This window comes from Buteo buteo, chromosome 2 (assembly GCF_964188355.1).
Source record: "Buteo buteo chromosome 2, bButBut1.hap1.1, whole genome shotgun sequence".
NCBI classification, from domain to species: Eukaryota; Metazoa; Chordata; class Aves; order Accipitriformes; family Accipitridae; genus Buteo; species Buteo buteo.
In genome coordinates this window covers 44,925,415-44,943,855 of record NC_134172.1, presented here as the reverse complement: position 1 = coordinate 44,943,855, position 18,441 = coordinate 44,925,415, and the positions used below count along the sequence as shown (strand labels likewise).

The 18,441-nt window shown below is 39.7% G+C and overlaps 1 protein-coding gene across 2 annotated transcripts in view; it reads right to left on the bottom strand.

The window, feature by feature from the left end:
- The window catches only part of CMC1 (C-X9-C motif containing 1), a 45,384-nt gene extending 27,336 nt beyond the window's left edge, over positions 1 to 18,048 (bottom strand). The window contains exons 1-2 of one of the 2 annotated variants that reach the window (XM_075052906.1): positions 17,824 to 18,042; positions 5,907 to 5,999 (exon numbers count right to left, since the gene is read on the bottom strand). In XM_075052906.1, coding sequence (XP_074909007.1) covers positions 5,907 to 5,999; positions 17,824 to 17,848 — 118 coding nt within the window. In that variant the 5' untranslated portion in view covers positions 17,849 to 18,042. Of the gene's footprint in view, positions 1 to 5,906; positions 6,000 to 17,823 lie in introns of both variants that reach the window. The other variant, XM_075052916.1, reaches the window with a different exon arrangement.
- Positions 18,049 to 18,441: the final 393 nt, after the last annotated feature.

Sequence of the window (18,441 nt, the reverse complement as noted above, 5' to 3'; positions counted from 1 at the left end):
AAATGTCCTTTTCCAGCCACACTTTCCAAACCATTTTTAAAGACTTGCCAAGTATCAAGGGTTTTTTCAGCAATAGGAATCCAGTTGCCTTAATTACACAGTTCCTACAGACAACAGAACCAACATAAAAAAGGACAAAACAACTTGTCATCTTGGCCAAATGCGTATCTCCCACAACAAGGTTCAAACAAGAAATGGTCACGTTCTCATTTGCAGAGTCACAGGCAGGATCAGGTCTTCAATCATCCAAATTGTTTCCCTTACTTCACTACCTTCCTAATGGCAGAACCAGGCTAATTTGAACTATCTATCCCACCCTGAAAAGTGTGTAGCTCAATTTCCTGCTTGAATCCTTGAGCCTTACAAATGAGTCACAAGTACAGAAGACATCTGAAAGTCACTCTTGGTGACCCTGAAAGGTCCAAATGCAGGCCATGTATCAGTAGTAGACACCAAAATTTAGAAGAAAAAAGTTTAGAACTAAAATCCCTTGTCTCTGGAACAAGATTGATGTTCTCCTAGCAAAAAAAGATTGTGAAGTTTTGGAAGGTGAGCAGAATTGCTTTATAATATGACAAATACACAAAACTTACACAACAAATATAATACAAAATTATGATCTCATGACAGACTCAGTAATCCAGTAATTTCTTTCTGGGACTTCAACTTAAGACAACTTCTTCAGAGTCCAAACCCACAATCCATCAAAAGTTAGTCAGCTGTTTCTATTTTTATTTTCCAAGTCAAGGAACCCAAAATCAAACTGAATGGAGTGTACAATCCTTAAAGTTTGTACATTTCTGTCCTCAAAAGTTCTTCTCTACCTAAACCCATCAAGTTAAATTTCAGAATCAGTAACTCTGAACAGCAAATAAGTGCTTTTAAGAAATGGAACAAACATTTCTGTAGGTATGATCAAGATCAACCAAAGCTCTTGCAGTTTTTTTTTTTTAGCGAGTGTCCCTAGTTTCAGAGCAGAGAGGAGTTATGGAAAGCACAGCACAGCTAGATGAAACTACAGAAGTTTTGATAAGCTAAAGATAACATTTCTGATGAAAAATGCTAACTTCAGGTTCCTGAAATTTGCTATTATTTTTCTTCAAGGAAGTTTACTCAAATTTAAATTTTATAACTGGAAATTAAAGCCAAAAACTTGATAATTTTAAAGGAAAACAGCTTGCTTAAGAAATTACTTCATAAAAGCAATAGATGAGGCAAAGGCAAATAAATGCTCCTTTTAGCTACTTCTGTTTGAAAGCATGTATTTTTATATGCCAAAGACACACCAATACAGAAGTACATGGATTTAATATTATTTCAGATGAACTCATGCTACAGTTTGTACAAATACAGTGAAAAGTTCCTGTACGACAATGTTATTGTGATTTTTTTGTTTGCTTGTTTTTTACAACACTTTTGACACTCCAAACTCACGCATGTTGTGCCCACGATTTCACATACATACAGTGCATGGATATTAACACAATAAAGCATATTTACATAATGGTCATGGAAAACTAACTAGTGTTTTGCAGAAAGCATGTTCACCCTCTTAACAAAATTAAAAAAAAAAAAATTCAAAAAAATTCAAAGCAAATTTAAATAATCTAAGTAAAATGAAATATGACCAGACACAATCCTTAATTTTTCTTAAAAATTATCAGGTGGACACATTTTCATGGTTATTTCATCCCTAAGCTACTCTGGTATGCTAACAACCAAGCACAGCAATGGGTCACCCATTTAACCATGCTAGGGTAGCAGAATTACCCCTGGAGTTAACAAAACCTTTATTTTTTATTTATTTTTTAACCCTTGGGGTTTCTGTTCCCTGGATGGCTCTTGAACACGAGCTGGACAGGCTGTCACTACTTGCATTATTAGCTCTGATAAGCACACAGCTCTAGGTGGTATAGCTGCAGGCTAAGGTAACGGACTGTATACAGATGGACCCCTGTGCTCACGCAGAGCACTATTGAATGTATAGGGGCTCCCCATAGGGACACATATGAACCTAGCGTGATCAAGTAAATTGTAAAGGCCCATACTTGTAGAATAGCTTTATTTCCTGTATTACCAATGCATTTATCACAATTTCCTAAAGACAAAATGAAAGAAAGGTGTATTAATTAATAGGAGCTGTTCAGACAAAATTAACATAAAGCAGAAAAACCCTACACTGAGAGCAAGTTACATGAGTAGCTATGCCACTTAGTGTAAACAGCACAATTTCATGCACATGTGTACACTCTGTGGCATGCAAACTGTATAGCAGGAGTTCTGATTACTGAATTACACAGCTTATATTCATAGCTTATAATTGTTTACAGCCTAAAAACCATAGCCTATTTACTCTGATTAACACCTATCCCTGTGTACTAACAAGACAAAACTACTCCAGGAATAATTTCACAATGGCTTTAAGAGATGATAAATTCTCCTGTTCCCAAAACTGCTTAAGCTTCATTTCCCGTGGTTTGGTCTCTCTCCCTGTCCCATCCAGATTAAATGGTGTACAACAAAATAGCTGAACTTATGCTACCACCTTTTTTTAAATAGGGATATCACTGTGGATTTTGCTTGTCTCTTTGATCATAAAAATTGTATCAAAAATATTCAGTTTCCACCGCTAACAATTTGATCAAAGCTGGCTTACAGGTGACAGAGGAATGAGGGGGAGACAGATGCATCCACAAACCTCATTTTCCTAAAGATACACAACTGAACTCTATTCAGGAGAAAGAAGTAAAAAAATATAGTTTTGTCTAACATCACAGAAAGAAAAAAAACGATAGCATTTTGCTTTAAAATTTATGGAGGCAAACACATGGAGAAGCTATAAGGTAATGGTCCACAACTCACAGCTCAAGACTCTCCAATATTGGTTGCTGCTACAGAAAACTAAAATGCTGAAACCAAAGTCCTCATCTTACACAGAGAAAGTTCAGAGAAGAAAAATAAACACACACACACTCCCTTTGGTCTACCCCCAAACAAGACTATACAAATAACATGCTCTCAAAATACTTTTAACTGACATTGTCTTTCCATGACCCACATTACTGTAATTGCTTTTCCTCTTCATTTTTTTTTCCCCTAACAGGTACAGAGTTCAAAGTAAAAATGATTCAACTATCATTCAAATGAAAAAAAGGTGTATTAACTCCTCCTGGCAGCACTGGAAGTTACCTGTCATGTGATGCCACTTTACTTTGGCAGATATTCCCAACTCTCTTCCCACTTACTCATCTCAAATTTATTGTAACACTACTCTTTTATGTCTTTTGGAGAACCCCTAAAAGCAGCTGCTGGAAAATACAGTGGTCCACTTTAACTAGACTTGACTCTAAACCTAGTGATAATGTCTAGAAGCCATCTCTGAAGTTTCTTAGGTAACAGTGAAAGACAAAAAGCCACATACCATCGGGGAAACAATTGTTCTTCCTGCCACAGTAAAAATCACTCAAATAATACACGCAAAACATTATGGCAACAAACTAAAATGCATATCTTTGTCAGTAAATACTATTGGAAGATGCACAGAAGACACTGCTGAAGACTTGAAGAAGCAAGTATTAGAACAAGTTACACAGTGTGGGAGGTTTGCTATACAGTTGGAGGAAAGTACAGATGTCTTGAACTTCTCTCAGCTTATGGTATTTGCATTTCAATAATGAAATGCATGAAGAACTTTTGTTTTGTGAGCCACTCAAGGAAAGATGTACTGGAGAAAATATATTCTCAAAAAGAAATGGCTTCTTTAATGAAAACAATGTTTTATGGAAAAACTGGGCAAGTGTAACCACTGATGAAGCAGCTACTTTGACTGGAATAAAAAAGAGATTCCAGGGTAAGGCTACAGACATAGCACCGCATGTGAAACTCCTTCACTGCATCACTCATAGGCAAGCTATTGCAGCAAAGAAGTTGGAGCCAGGAGTGCGCAAAGTGCTACAGGATGACATCAGTGTGGTTAACTTCATAAAAACAAGCCCTTCAAACAGTAGCATCTTTACCAGACTTTGTAATGAGATGAGTGTGACCATGAAAATCTCTTGCACTACGCAGAGGTTTGCTGGGTATCTTGTGGCAAAGTGCTTAAAAGAGTTGTCAAACTTTACACATTTTTCTTTTACAAAAAGACAAATGTTCCACATTTGCTGACCTTTTTGGTGATGGCAGGTGGCTGTGAGTAGTTTGCTACCTAGCAGGTGTTTCCAAAAAATAAACACACTTAATGTGTCCCTTTGAGGTGAAGGTGATGCTTTAACAATGAGTGAGAAAGTAACTGCTTTTCAAAAGAAACTCATACTACGGAGAGAGCATTTTGAAAACAGATATTTGGATGTGTTCCCCTCTTTATGTGATTTTTTTTGTTTTGCTTTGATTTTGTTGCTGAACACAATGCAAGTGTTTCACCTATAAAAACCTCTCATATCTATATGCTTTAAAAGGACAGAAACAGAATTTTCTAACCTGTTTAAAACTTCCAAATGAGAGTTTCAGTGGTTTTTGAACCTATTTGTTAAAAATATAAACATGCAACACCTTCTGATTAGTTTGGAAGAACAACTGATTGGCATCAGGGAAGATGATCATTTACTAGCCCAATTTCAAGCAAAACCTTTGCAGAACTTGTGGATGGGATTGCAAAACGAGTATCATGATTAAGTAAGTGCAGGCAACAATGCACCTCTTCCATTGGGATCTATGCATCTTTGTGAGGTATCTTTTTCAGCTATGACACCCATTAAAACAAGTATTGAAATAAAGTGAACTTAGAACCAGACCTTCAAATTGCTGTATCACAAAGTGTTAAACAAAGATTTAAAAAACAATGAAGCATAATCAATCATATAGCTCTCAATAAAAATATTGTTACTAATAGTAATATTTTAAGAGCAAAAAGGGTTTTGTACTATTGATAAATAACATAAAAATTATTTTAAAGTACTGTTTATTTCATCTTTATCTCATCCTTTTTTAATTTCTATTTTTTTGTTTTACCATGTACATAATATACTAGTAGAGTGGTACATGTATATAATTTATAAATAAATATACATATAATGGGATTGCACGCTCAGAAAATGTTACTGATGGAGTGCATGATCAAAAAAGTTTAGAGAGCACAGATCTAGATAACAAGAGGCAAGTGCCCTCTACTGAAAGCATGCCACTTGTATAGAATAATTCTGTGGCCTAAATTTTTTTTCCATTCTTACATCTCTCTTATAGCAACATTCTCAGCTAACCTGTGCATAAGTAGCTCTATCCTTCTGGTACTTCAAAAAGCTCCAGATTTCTGCGAGGAATATATGAACAGCTGGGTGTCAGAAGTGGTGATACCCAACTTTAAAGAGTTATTGTCCAGTACTCTTCAAAAGAAAATGAAAACATGCAAAAGTGGGCTGTACCACCCTGTTTCAACATCTGACTAATAACATGTGTGTGTTTATTGCATGTATCATTAAAATATTGGGCCAGGGAAAGGATGCAGTTAATTGGGAATATCTAAATAAATTTATCGTAATGAGGGAGACCCTAACTGAAGGCTCACATGAGACAATTTCATTATGTAAGTATCAAATATTATGTACAGGAATACAGTAACTCTTGTGTTGCTCTGTCATCACATAGTCTAGATGGAGATGTGGAAAGTTTTATATTAATCATACTGAATTCCACAGCCCTCGAGAACAAGTCATTTTGGAAAAAAATCCACATCACCAAGCAGCCAAAGCCAACACAGCAGATTTATATGCTTTACTACTGGTTTCACAGTGAACAGATAAGATGCAGATCATACATATTAATTCTCTGACTACTTGACTTCAAAACCAAGGATTATATTCAGGGCACAAAAGTGAATACATCTGATCTCTCAATGAATATTTGACTCTTACCTTGCACTTTATCTGAACACAGCTCCTTGGCTCGATCCCTCATTATTTGTGGAATCAAAATATCTTTTTCTACATGTCTCAGCTTAGCATTTTCTGCAAGAATGATAAAAACAAAAAATAGGAAAAAAAAGATATTTTTTTTTTATCTCTACATCAGAGAAAGTCCACCTACAGAAATAACACAGCACTGTTTATATAAGATACACCAGTATACTAAAACTATCACAAACTAGCAACATAAAGTACCATGGAAGGACCAGACAGATCAAAAGGCAGGAAAGTCCAGGATTTAAAATTGCTCAGATACAAATGTGAGCATTATCCTGAATATTTCTGTTCTGCTCAATGTGCACAATGAACCAAAATTTATGAAGAAAATTCTGGCAGCGCATTCTAATTTCTGCCTTACTAAACAGAAGGTCTGCATACAGACTGCACAAAGGTTGAGAATTACTTTTATTTCAGGATACTAGTATTTTTCTATGTACATTATCTCTACAAACTGGCTTTTTTACTCACTGTCATAAAGCTGAGAAATACAGCACATATTAGAGCACAACCTGAAATTTGTATTGTTACATGGCAGACTTCAGTTCTTTAAACTAAGAAACCTCTTAAATGGAGGATCTAGGAGTTTTTCATTGAGAAATTCAACTTAACAAGAACAAATGCTGCTGCCTGAACTCTGTGCTTAAAAGTATACTTGCAGTTTGCTTTCAGTTGTCTCAGAACACAATTCAGTACTCTTGAGTACAGCTAGTTATTTTTGAATAGTTAAACAACACAGACCATTTTGAAAAAAAGTGCATTTCCAAATCCACTTTCTTCAAACCAAAGGGATGAGAATTTACCAAGCACAGCTTTTTACTTCTTAGCTTCTGAGTTAAAAACCCTTTAAAGGATATTTGTTCAGAACATTGTATGGTCCAACACAGTTTTACCAAATACCTGGTTTTCCTCCTTTGATGTTGATATTACACTTCAGAATAGCATCGGCTGTGGTGCTTACATTATGAAAACTCTACTGTCAGATACACTGTTATTTTGAGTGACAATCAATTCATTTAAAAATTGCTTATAAAAAAATTTAGATGAAATGAATTAAAAGTGTGATGTATTAAAATTAAGGAAAGAAGCAGAATTTAAATTACCTACTGCTTTCAAACACCACCTATTTTTCAGAGCATCTGCATCTACTTCTAGATCAAAAGGCAACAGAGACTAACATTTCTCTAGCCATTTCTAACTCATCATGTATTAAAGTCTACTAATGCTATGAGGTTACATTATGAGGTTACACAGTATTGAATCTATGATATTACTAGGGGAATCGGGTAATGAAACAGAGGATTACAATGAGCAATATACAGAATCTGAACTAAAGACTTATTTTTCTCCTCAAAAATTTCTTACTTGAAATTTCTACAGCGAAAGAAAAAAAACAAAGCATCTGCTGTAAATACAGCAAAAATGCCAAACAAATAGCTCGTGACTTAGATTTGCTTCAACGCTCCAATTTTCATGACTGAGATAAAGTAATTACAATTAAATATCCTTCATTTTAACTGTCTGCAGAATATCAGTACAATTACTGTACCGAGCATTTATTATGTCACAGACAACACAAAGCTGTCATAAAATTTTACACATTTTTTAAAAAGCAGGATACATCAGTTCGGCTGAATGACATGGCAGGGCCAGCACCACCAAGCTGCATGCCTCAGCTCTACTTTGAACAACTTCAGTCAAAGCAAGCCAGCACTACTGCAGTCCTGCCTCTCCCAATCCCTGTGATGCTCTGCCCACACAGATGTGCTCTGCAGCCCTGTGGTGAACTGAAAGGGGAAGTTAATTTGGTCTAAAGGTAAATAAATTTCTTGTCAGGCAATTCTTCAGCCAGACAAATTCTCCAATCCAGTTCACTATACAACAGCATGAAAGCACCAGGAAAGGGAACTGTGTAAGACTAGGAACAAGCAAAGGGAAAACTGCAACTGTCATGAGCACCACCGGCTCAAACTATAGCCTAAGCTTTTTGTTGGCATTTCTGCCCCCCCGCTTTTTTTTTTTAATTAGTTATACTGGTGCTTCAAGTAGGCAGAAACTAAGCTGATCTATGAGTGTGGATACAGGTAAGCAAGTGGATTGCTAGCTGCCACTAAAAGGGAAGTTTTGACAGTCCCCCATTGCCCTCACCCAACCCTATCACATGAGCACTATTATGCACTTAACAACACAGTAAGCAACCAGTTCAACACAGAAAACTAACTCAAATATACGTAAAAAAGTGCTTCTCAACTGATTTACAGTTTGGGGTACAACTAAATATAATTATCAGAGTTCTAATAATTACTTTATTTAACTTTTATATATCACTATCTATTCCACCATACATGGAAATGTAGCAGATAGCACAGAAGTCTTAAGGGCCCGCGAAGTGCAGCTGGGCTTCCCCCACTGGCAGCAGTGGCTAGAAGCAACCACAGTTCCTCCAACAACAAAGCACAGGGGTCCAATGCAAGGATCAGCCACCCACTACTGACAAAGAAGAGAAGCGGATAGGAATGCAACTGAAGGCTAGAAAGGAAACAGGACAAGAGAAGGCCTCCCTGTTAGCCTGGAACAGTCAAGAAGGATTTTGGGGTTTTATCTGAGGGTAAGCACCCAATTTTCTGCTTGATTATTCAAAAGGAAAGGGGCTTAAGACTGACAGCAAGAAGTAGCTGAAACGGTGTTAATACAAGCTCAACCAGAACCATGACAACAGAGCTGTGCTCCAGGCAAACTCCCTCTGTTTAGTCCCCTGTTGTCAAACCTGCAGAGGCTAAAAACACAGTAAGGAGAGGGCACATCAGGACACAGGGAAGTGTCCAGTACAAAGAATCAGAAGAGAGCTACAACAGTAATTCAAAGGTAATTATTCAACAGTATAAAGGAAACAGAAATAAAGACCACTTATAATCTCATCTACAGTTTTTAAAATGAAGTTTGTTGGTAAGTATCAGTTTTTAAACCATGAAAAGCGCAAGCAATTCAAATCATCATATAAAGTCTAGGAGGTAGTTTTAGGCATCTGGGTGCCACCATCTCCCCAAATAACTCAAATTCAGAAGTTCAGTTTGGGCCGTACTGAAACTCATGAGTTTCGGCTGTAACGACTTAAGTATTTTAATACTCTTCCTCGATTCTAAACTGTCCGTTGCATTATGATTATAGTGATTTTCCTTCAAGGACCTTAAAACACTGTACTGAAGTTGGTACCTCTAACATTTATACAAAATATTAAGGAAAAATAAGGCACAAATACTAACAATACTGAATACCAGCTAGAAATGTATGTTTACGTGCAGAGTAACTGAATTTCTGATATAAGCACTTGCAAGGAGATCATCATCAATCCAACCCAATCAGCTCTGCAGTAACATATATGGCAAGAACTTTCAAAGAAACAAAACCTCAGAAGCAAGACTTCATCAAAAAACATGAGACAGCCATGATGTGAAACCATCCATTCCTTTTGCCTTTTTTCAACTATATTACAGTTTCTAGAATAAGTACTTTTCTTCCCCTTTTGAAAGTTCACTATTCTGCGCTAAGAAAGGTAATTCCTACTCTAATACCAGGTTTGCTGCAGACTAGTCCCTACAGAAGAATCTGCATTATGACAGACCTACGACTGGTTTATTTTATCTTCAAAACATCAATAAAATTATTCCCAGACAAGCAAGAAATACATTTTCCTACAGTCTGCCTTCTGCATTTGAAAGCTGGTACTTCTGGTTCCCACCCGCATGCTCCACACACTTTGCCTGGTCTTCTGGGTAGATTGTTTGAGATGATCATGGCCTTTGGCCACAAAGTGAACCAACAAGAACACACTTTCTCTCAGCTTCCAGAGGGCCAAACAAACATTAGCAGCAGCTTTTCCTTCTCCTCTCGTCAGCCAAAACTCGGGCACGTTTGTTAGAGTAACTTAATATTCTGAGATTCTATCTTTACCTTACATTCTGTTGAAACTTCCTAGTACCATCAAACATTACAAGGGACAGATGGATGAACGCTAATCGAGTAAAGGTTACAAAAGGCAGACTAAATACAATTAACAGTAAAACCTAAGTATTTTGTTAAAGTATATACAGAAGTTAAGCCAGAATTAAAACCAAATACAGGCTTGCAGGTGTTACAGCATCTAAATCACTAGCTCCTTGAAAATGTGAATAAGGTTACAGCCAAGGAATCTGTGTGGTGAAACTACTGAATGTTTCCTAAAGACAGAGATCAACACATTCCAGAATGCTGCCACTCCTTGTGGGGATGAAGAATAGAGGAGAGGATAAAGAATGGGTATAGAGGTTCTAAGCTTGCAGTTGCCAGAAAAAAAGACAGAAGGGGAGAAAACTACAGAAAAGGGAATACCTCTGGGAAAGTGAAATTGTTTTCCATACCACCTCAGCCCAGTGTAAAGAATTAAAGGAAGAAAAAGAGACAGATTACTAAATTGGGAGATACCCCTATTCAGCAAAACACTAAGAACACATTTAAGACTTTTTTTTTTAAAAAAACAAATAAAATCTGCGGGTTTTGGCAAATCTCAATGCTTAAATTGTTCTCTGGTCGCATACAATATGTAGGGCACAAGACTACAATTGTAATAGCTTTCTGTGGTTGATCAAAGCCCTCAGCTGCAAAAGCTATTTATTGCCATGGAAGGCCAAGGACCACAGCCATTCGGTTTAACCGTTTTCATTATTTTTCTAAAAATGACAAAAAAAAAATCAGTAAATAAATGCATCAATAGGAACAAAAGCATCACAACCACTAGAACAGCACAGAATACACATCAAATCCAGTCCGTATGGAGGCTGGGAAAACAGATGACAAATACTCTCCTGGCCTCCTTGCCTCTGACCACAGGTTCCAGGAAGGCCTTGAGAAAAAGAGGAGCACAGTGTAGACCTGTGCTGTAGGCAGCAGACCTCCAAGAGGACAAGAAGAGAATGAAATACAAAGCTGCTGTACAGTCCTAATAATGAAAGCAACTGTAGCAGCTTGTCATATTAATTAGAAGACTGTTACAAAAAGGGGATACCAAGACAAAAGCCTTCCTAGAAGAGTGTCCTGAGAAAAGTCCTGTCATCTCCCCTCTTCATTCAACACAGCTGGTAAACGACTTACCCTTTTGTCACTATGTCCTGCTGGTAGTTTACAGCTCTGTTTTCATCTCTCTCATGACTTCAGGTAGCAGGGACACAGATTACTCAGGGAAGTTGAGAAAAAGTTGAAAACTTGTCTACCCAGATATTTACAGAAGCCTCATACCTTCTGCATCCAAGAGGAAGCGAGTCAAGCTATTCCAGTAAGAGTTTTTGAAATGTGAATTTCTCATTATACAACCTGTAATTTCGATTTTCTTGGTCCAGTTTATCTATGCACATTTTAAAAAAACAGCTCAAAGTAGTACTTTAAATATTATAGCTATTTCAGTAAGAACCACAGTACATACAAAGAACAGAGACAGTTTTAGTAAGTTTTTAACATTTTCATTAGCAACTGTTATACCATATGTCCTTCTTGAAGTCCCAGTTACATCAACTTTTAGACATCAGTTATGTTATTTACTAGCAAAAATGCGGTACAAAGTTCAGTCAAGGTTCAAGACTCCAAGTTAAAAATATAACACTATTCAAAATATAAACATTTTAAAACAATCACTTTCATTATTTTGAGGCCTTGGTTCAGAAATGTGGAGCCATAAATGGGACTTTTTTTTTTTTTTAAATACACCTTACTATCTTTTTCCTATGAGCTGCCACCAAAGACAAGCAGTTGTCAGTGAATAGATTTCCAAGATGCCTTTCTTTTTTAAGAAACAGAACTTGAAAAAGTATTAATGAAAACTTCAGTGCAGAAATAATAGAGTTATTACAGTGAAGGGGAAGAAAAACAAGAAGATACATGCAGAATTCCCATTCTTTAACTTACACCACATTTAAAGAAAATCTCCACTCCAAAGAAGTGTAACACAGATCTTTTCCTGGAAGGGAGGGTCTTGCTGTCATCTGTGATGAGTTTACTAAACAAGAGTTTGCCAGCCAATCTCTCATTTTTTTCCATATGCGGACCTATAGTATAAACAACACTTAAGATGGCCTGCAGAATGAATAACAAGTTTATAGCTAAGTTATGTAGGTGCATTAATTTGGGGGATACAGCTATTTTTTGTATCACTTGGTAAAAATTATTTCTCTGCTGTAAATATTCCATTTCATCCTGAAGATTTGTTTTAAAACACTTGCCTACGAGCTTATTATAAAACTACACTGAAAAAGTACACTTTTATTAATAACAGAAGTAGCAGCACAGTGTTAATTGCGTGTTTATTGGCAAACATTCCTTTCATCAATCAGACTGTTGGCTCTAGAGGTTAAATTTTTTCAAAAACCATTTCAGATTTATTTTAGTGTACTTGTAACAGTGTTTTGAATAGGCAAAGATAATTATAGCTTACTACTCCTCCAGGAAAAGAATGCATTCAACTCAAAATTTTCACCTCCTTTACTCTGCCTAGCTTATCCAATTTGTATTAAATAAAAGTTACCAATCTTATGTTAATTCATGCGAAATCATTTGTGCGTATCTGCATCATAAAAACAGTTATCAAAAAAGTCTGTAGCGTTGAATGTATTATCAACTACTTAAAACCTCTATTCGAAAACACTAAGTCACACATCGGAACAAATTAATTTAGAGATAGACCCATTAAACTCATTGGAGGAAAAAAAAATGTTCCTAAAAATATAAGTTTTTTCCTACAATTGTAATTTTATATATCAATGTAATTAATACTTTAAAGTACCCAGTCCGGTAGCCTGTGAGGGGGCTCCTGTGCCCTTACTGCCAAGAGGTTCATGGGGCCAAAGTGACAAATAATTTCAGCATACTGCTTTGTAACCTCGGTCCCACAAAAACCACTCAGGATCCTGTTAAAGGCAATGGATTTTATCAGTCAAAAACATCCAGTGTGAACTGACTGATGATGGACCAGGACCAAACACCTTTATGCACACGTGAAATGCTACTGAGTTTGGTAATTTCATTTGCACATACGTGTTTGCATACGAACTAGAGTCTTAAGTACTTTGCTCTCTACTAAGGTTTTAAAGTATAGAAGGACAACATGGACTATAACGCTTCTGTCACTTCAAGTTAAACGACCTATGTGATACCCTGAAACCCTGATTTAAAAGCAAAAGAAGCTGATCAGTGCAGCTTCTCTACATAGCAACCATTTTTTCTTCTTTAAATGTATATGAATAACTTTCTTTGTATTTAAAAAGTTACAGATTTAGAGATCTTTCTATCTAATACTGACATCATTTTAAATTAAGATGGAGTACAGGGATGACAACACCAGGGAAAATTTCCAAAGCTTTAACTTCTCACCATTCTATCATCACCTCAAAGTCAATTTTCACCTTTTTCACTGGCTGAATTTGTTATCTTACATTTTGCTTTGGGGCTCATGTTCTTGCAACATGGCAGTATTGGATTACGAGAATACTGACAAGCCTGTTTGCTAAAAATGAACAATGGCTGTATTACAGCAAGTCTGTAATATCTAGAAAGAAAAGGAAAAGCAGACCTGACAAAGCACACTCATTTGTTAATTACATGCGGACTGCAAATGCTCATACATCTAGTGAGTAATAAGTAAAGCCAAGCCTGAAGTTGCTTGTGAAGATTTTTGACACAAGGAGATTTTTTTTACACTCTTGATCACACAGCAAAGCCAGTGCCTGAAAATTAATTACAGATCAGGGCTTAATATTTACTACTGAAAATAATGCATGTTCATTAACACCTAGCCTGAACTACTGTTCAAGTATGACAGACCTGCCAGTTAGGAAAACTTCGGGTGCGAGCTACCTATAAGGGGAACACCCCACCCCACCTCAAATCCCTTCTGACAACTGTGGATGAGGATTCCAGCAAAATGCACAAAACACAGTCAGTAACAACTAGGGCTGTGGACTGGCCAAGGACTAAAATAGCACAGACAGCCTTAATTCCTCCATTGTAAAGCTTCTCAATGCTTCACTTGGTAACTCAGGTAAAATCCTCAACACAACTTTCTGTCACTTAAAGACACCATGCAGCAACATTTCAGCAACCAAATAAACATTCTGGGTTTTTTTCTGGTATGGCAAAAATATAGTAACAGCACAGATACAATTGGATTCCTATACATCGGGTTCCACACTTTTTAAGCAAAACCTAAACTTTTGAGCGCCTATCTGAAACTGGTCCCACGTGTACAATCCCTATTTCCTCTATGCCCTTTCTAACTAACAGTGGATGTTGTCCAAGAATTTATTGCTTGCTTCCACCTGGAGTAAGAAACAGAGAAAGGTCCTGCAAAAATCACAAACTACCTGAAGTATATAAACCAAACAGACCACATAAAATAGAGCTAAGCAGTGACCTCAAGAACTGTGCAATAATTTGCATCAGAAACAAGAGATGAGTAACAAGTAAAAAACTACATAGAAAGAAGTACCCGGCATCTGGATGAAGAAGGGATGCAGGAAAATCTAACAAGCAGTGAAACCCCCGATTATTACAAGAGGAGATGCTAACCACCTAAGATTTCCCACCATGCTCAATAACACTAATTGGTGGCTACAGCACTACATACTCCTTTTTACTGATTTTCAGAATTGCGTAATAACGCATAAAGAAAAACCATGTAAAACACAACAAAAAGTTTCATTTAAAAAAAATCTGATCAAACTCCTTGAGAGCTTGACTATTTAGCTCTTTAACCACTCCTTTCAAGATAAAATTTACACCTTTCATTCCAAATAATGAACACCACAAACAAATTAAGAGCAAGGCTTTTGAGTAACAGGAACAAATACCTTTCTTCCTGCTTTTTCTTTTTTTTTTTAACTGGAAATAAGGATTAAGAGACAAGAAAAAACAATGCCTACCTTTGATTTCTGTAGCTATGTATTTAATGAACAATCAGTACGAAGATCTTAGAAACTAACATCGTGGATATGACCAAAACACACCAGTGTTTTCAGAATTTGCAGAGCGTGAGGTGTTCTGACATGAAGAGAAGGCTGAAAGCCTTTTTGGTTACATTAACACAAGGACTGCAGATGTTATTCTGGATTTTAAACTCTAAAGAATCCTTTCAAACCGTTCAGTCTTATAAAACTCACTGGAGTGTCCCAATACTTCTTTCATTTTTTAGTTCTTTTCCCAGAACAGTTCTTTAAAATGTGGTGTCAAACAACTTCAGGAAATTGCAATTATCTTCTCCCTTCAAGTTCCCAATACAGGTCAAAGACACCAGCAATATCAAAAAGGTCATTCTCATTCAACTCCCTTCTTGACAGTGGCAACTTATGTTCTTCATTGCAAATATTATCTAAAAGAAGTTTAATTAAAAGCTGAAACTCTTCTTCTTAGATATTTTTGCCCTTTAAATTCAACACTGCTTTATCTCATGTTATTTTTTCCTTTCTATCTTTTGAAGCTATAATTTCATTCCTTTCACTATATTCTTCTAGGTCCGTCTTACTGCCCATGCCACTCTGAAACAAGTCACAACCGTTCTGCAAGCCTGATTCTCTCCTTCTACTTATATACTGCTGCTGTAACAGTCTAGATTTCCACATGACAGTAAGAGACATTTTAAGCAGCTTAGAAAATTATGAAACCAGTCTTCAACACCTCTGTTTTTAAGACCCCCAAAAATGTCCAGGATAGGTACCAAAACCTGTACTGTCTATCTAAGCTACTCTCAATAACCCTACTTTTCTCTTTACACATTTGTGAATCTTCGACTAGGGATCCAGACATCAGCATCTGAAAATGACAGCTATAACCAAATGCACATTAAAAAGAAAATGAGCTTTCTAATAACCCATGACCTCTACTACTGAAAACAGCACCCTACATAGTTCTGGAAGTGCTGCATGCAAAAATCAACTTCAATCCTGGGCTGCAGCACATTCATTCTGAAGAAGGATAAAATAAAATAGCGTAACATAAAATTTTGTCAAGGGATTTATCTACCAAATTGTTTACTGGATGCAATCACCTAATAACACAGCCACAGTTCCCTCCCAAACTGTGGCTGTCAAAAAACTCCTCCCATACAAATAATGACATAATTCACAGGTTCTACATTCTGAGCTTCAGAGGAGTCCTTGATATTCACTCCCCACTGCCTGGGAAAGCCATGAGAATATTTGTGTCTTTTGTGACGACAAAACAAAGCATCAGACACAGTAACAATTTACTAAACTGTGATTCTCCCCGTTCTTTCTTGTACGTGAGCCAAGAGGCAGTTAACAATGATGACATTAAAAACTACCACACTGGTGTATCTGAGTTAACACCTTACTGATATGAACAGGGCAGCTCACACCTCTCCCAGCTATTGTTTGAGTTTCTGGACAACCTCACTTAGACATTTCTGCTTTTAGTTCACATTCTGAGGTTTTCAACATACCCATAACAGCCAGGGACTTGATGGTGGGGGGGAAGGTAAGCAAAAGATACTGGATAAGAAGGTAGCAGATTTAGAGAGGTGTCAGTAAGCAATGCCACTGCCCAGCACATGAATCTCAGTATTGGTGTCATAGCATGTACCCAAAGTACACCCTCAGTAGTCCTACCACAGCTAACATACAACTGCAATGTCGATTAGGAGGGACATACAATGTCATTGTAGACACAAATAGGGAAGCAGAATGCTGATGAACCCCAATGTTTGGAGCCATCCTTTTTGCTATACACTGAACACACAATAGCTTGAATTAAGCTAGTGTAATAACTAGACTTTTTCCAAAGGACAACTGGGAAGCAAAATTACGCTGAACAACCACCACTTGAAATGCAGCGATAAGTTTTATAACATTTTCTTAATTTGATAATAGATCAACGCTTAAACGATACGATCAACAAAACCAGAACTTGATTACTACACAAATGCCTTGTTTGCAGGGCCTGGAGAGCCAGGCCCAGGACAGGCTTCCATCAGAAACTGAGAGCTTGGCCTTGGCCGGCACCCTTTGGCTTTTGAAGAAGCATGGACCGAGAATGCAGAGTCACGACCACTGCAGTTCACCATCAGCTACAGGTGTCTCAACACCTGGCGTTAGCTGAAGCATACCAACACCTCGCTGGGGTCGCTCTGCCCGGGGGAACTGGCCTTTTAACACCAACGTACCCAGCCGAAGGCACCCGCCTCGGGAACAGGGCGGAAGAGCGAATATTACGTGGGTGTACAGACACGGGCTTAAATTCACTTCTGGGGATACGCGGCTATAACTGTTCGGACGAGATCTGGGTGGCACGGAGCCGAGAGCCTCGTAACCTTAGCGTTTTGCCTTTACGGTTGTTACACAGCCAGGGAGGCTACAGCAGGCCGGGCGGCGGCGGCAAGGCCCCGCCAGGACCTCGACGCCCCGGAGCAGCCCGCGCCGCCGCTGAGGCGAGGCGAGGCGAGGCGAGGCCGGGCGCCGCGCCTCGCCTCGCCTCGCCGCCGGAGGTCACGGTCACGGCCGCAGCGGGAAGGAGGGCGCGGCGGCGAAAGCGCCGCCCGGAGGCCGCTGCGGAGGGCGGGGCAGCCCCAGCCCGCCGAGGCTGGCGGAGGGCGGACCGAGCCGCTTCCCAGCACCCGCCGGCGCTGCGGCCCGGCCCGCTCTCCCCGCCGCCGCCTGCGAGGGCGCAGCGGAAAGCGACGGGGATTTCCCACAGGAAGCCCTGGCGAGGCGGGCGGCGGGCCGAAGCGGCGGCGGCGGGGGGGGGGGGAAGGGGCGCTCCGCCGCCGCCCCCCTCCCCCTCGCTGCACGTGCCGACGGCCGCCCGGCCAGCCAGCGCGTGCGGCAACCGCCCCTACCTGCGGCGCCAGGGGGAGGCTCCATCTGCGGCTCCACGCGGCGGCGGCAGCTGCGCACACTGCGTCGCCCGGCCCTGCCGCGCAGGCGCGGCGCAGCCGAGCCCCACCCCCCCCTCTTCCCCGCACCGGGCAGAGAGCGGGGGCGGACGCGGGCAAGGCGAAGGGCGCTGAAAAGCAGGCGCGGGCACGGGGAGGCAAGGCGCGTGCGCCCGCTGCGCGGCGGGAGGGGTGTGCTGGAGTCTGTGCGCATGCGCCCTGCGGCGGGGTGGGCGGCGGTGAGGTGGGGGCGGGAGGCTGAGCGCATGCGCGGTGTGGCGGGTCGGGCAGGTGGGCGGCGGTGGGTCGCTGTGAGGGAGCCGGCAGCCGCCGCCTTCCCGGGGTTGCGCACCCTGCTCCTGCCGCCGGGGCGAGCTGCGGTGAACGGGGCTGAGGGAGCGTGGGTGGGCTCTGTCTCTGGGAGTCACTTAGAGGTCCCCGCAGGTGCGGGTACAGAGAACATCAGCTTCCCCGGGAGCCGCGGGCAAACTTTCCGTGTGGGTGTAGCCCCTGACAGGACTGCAGGCCGGGGAGTCGCAGCCTCTGGCCGAGGGAGCCCTTGGGGTGTCTGAGGCTTTCACA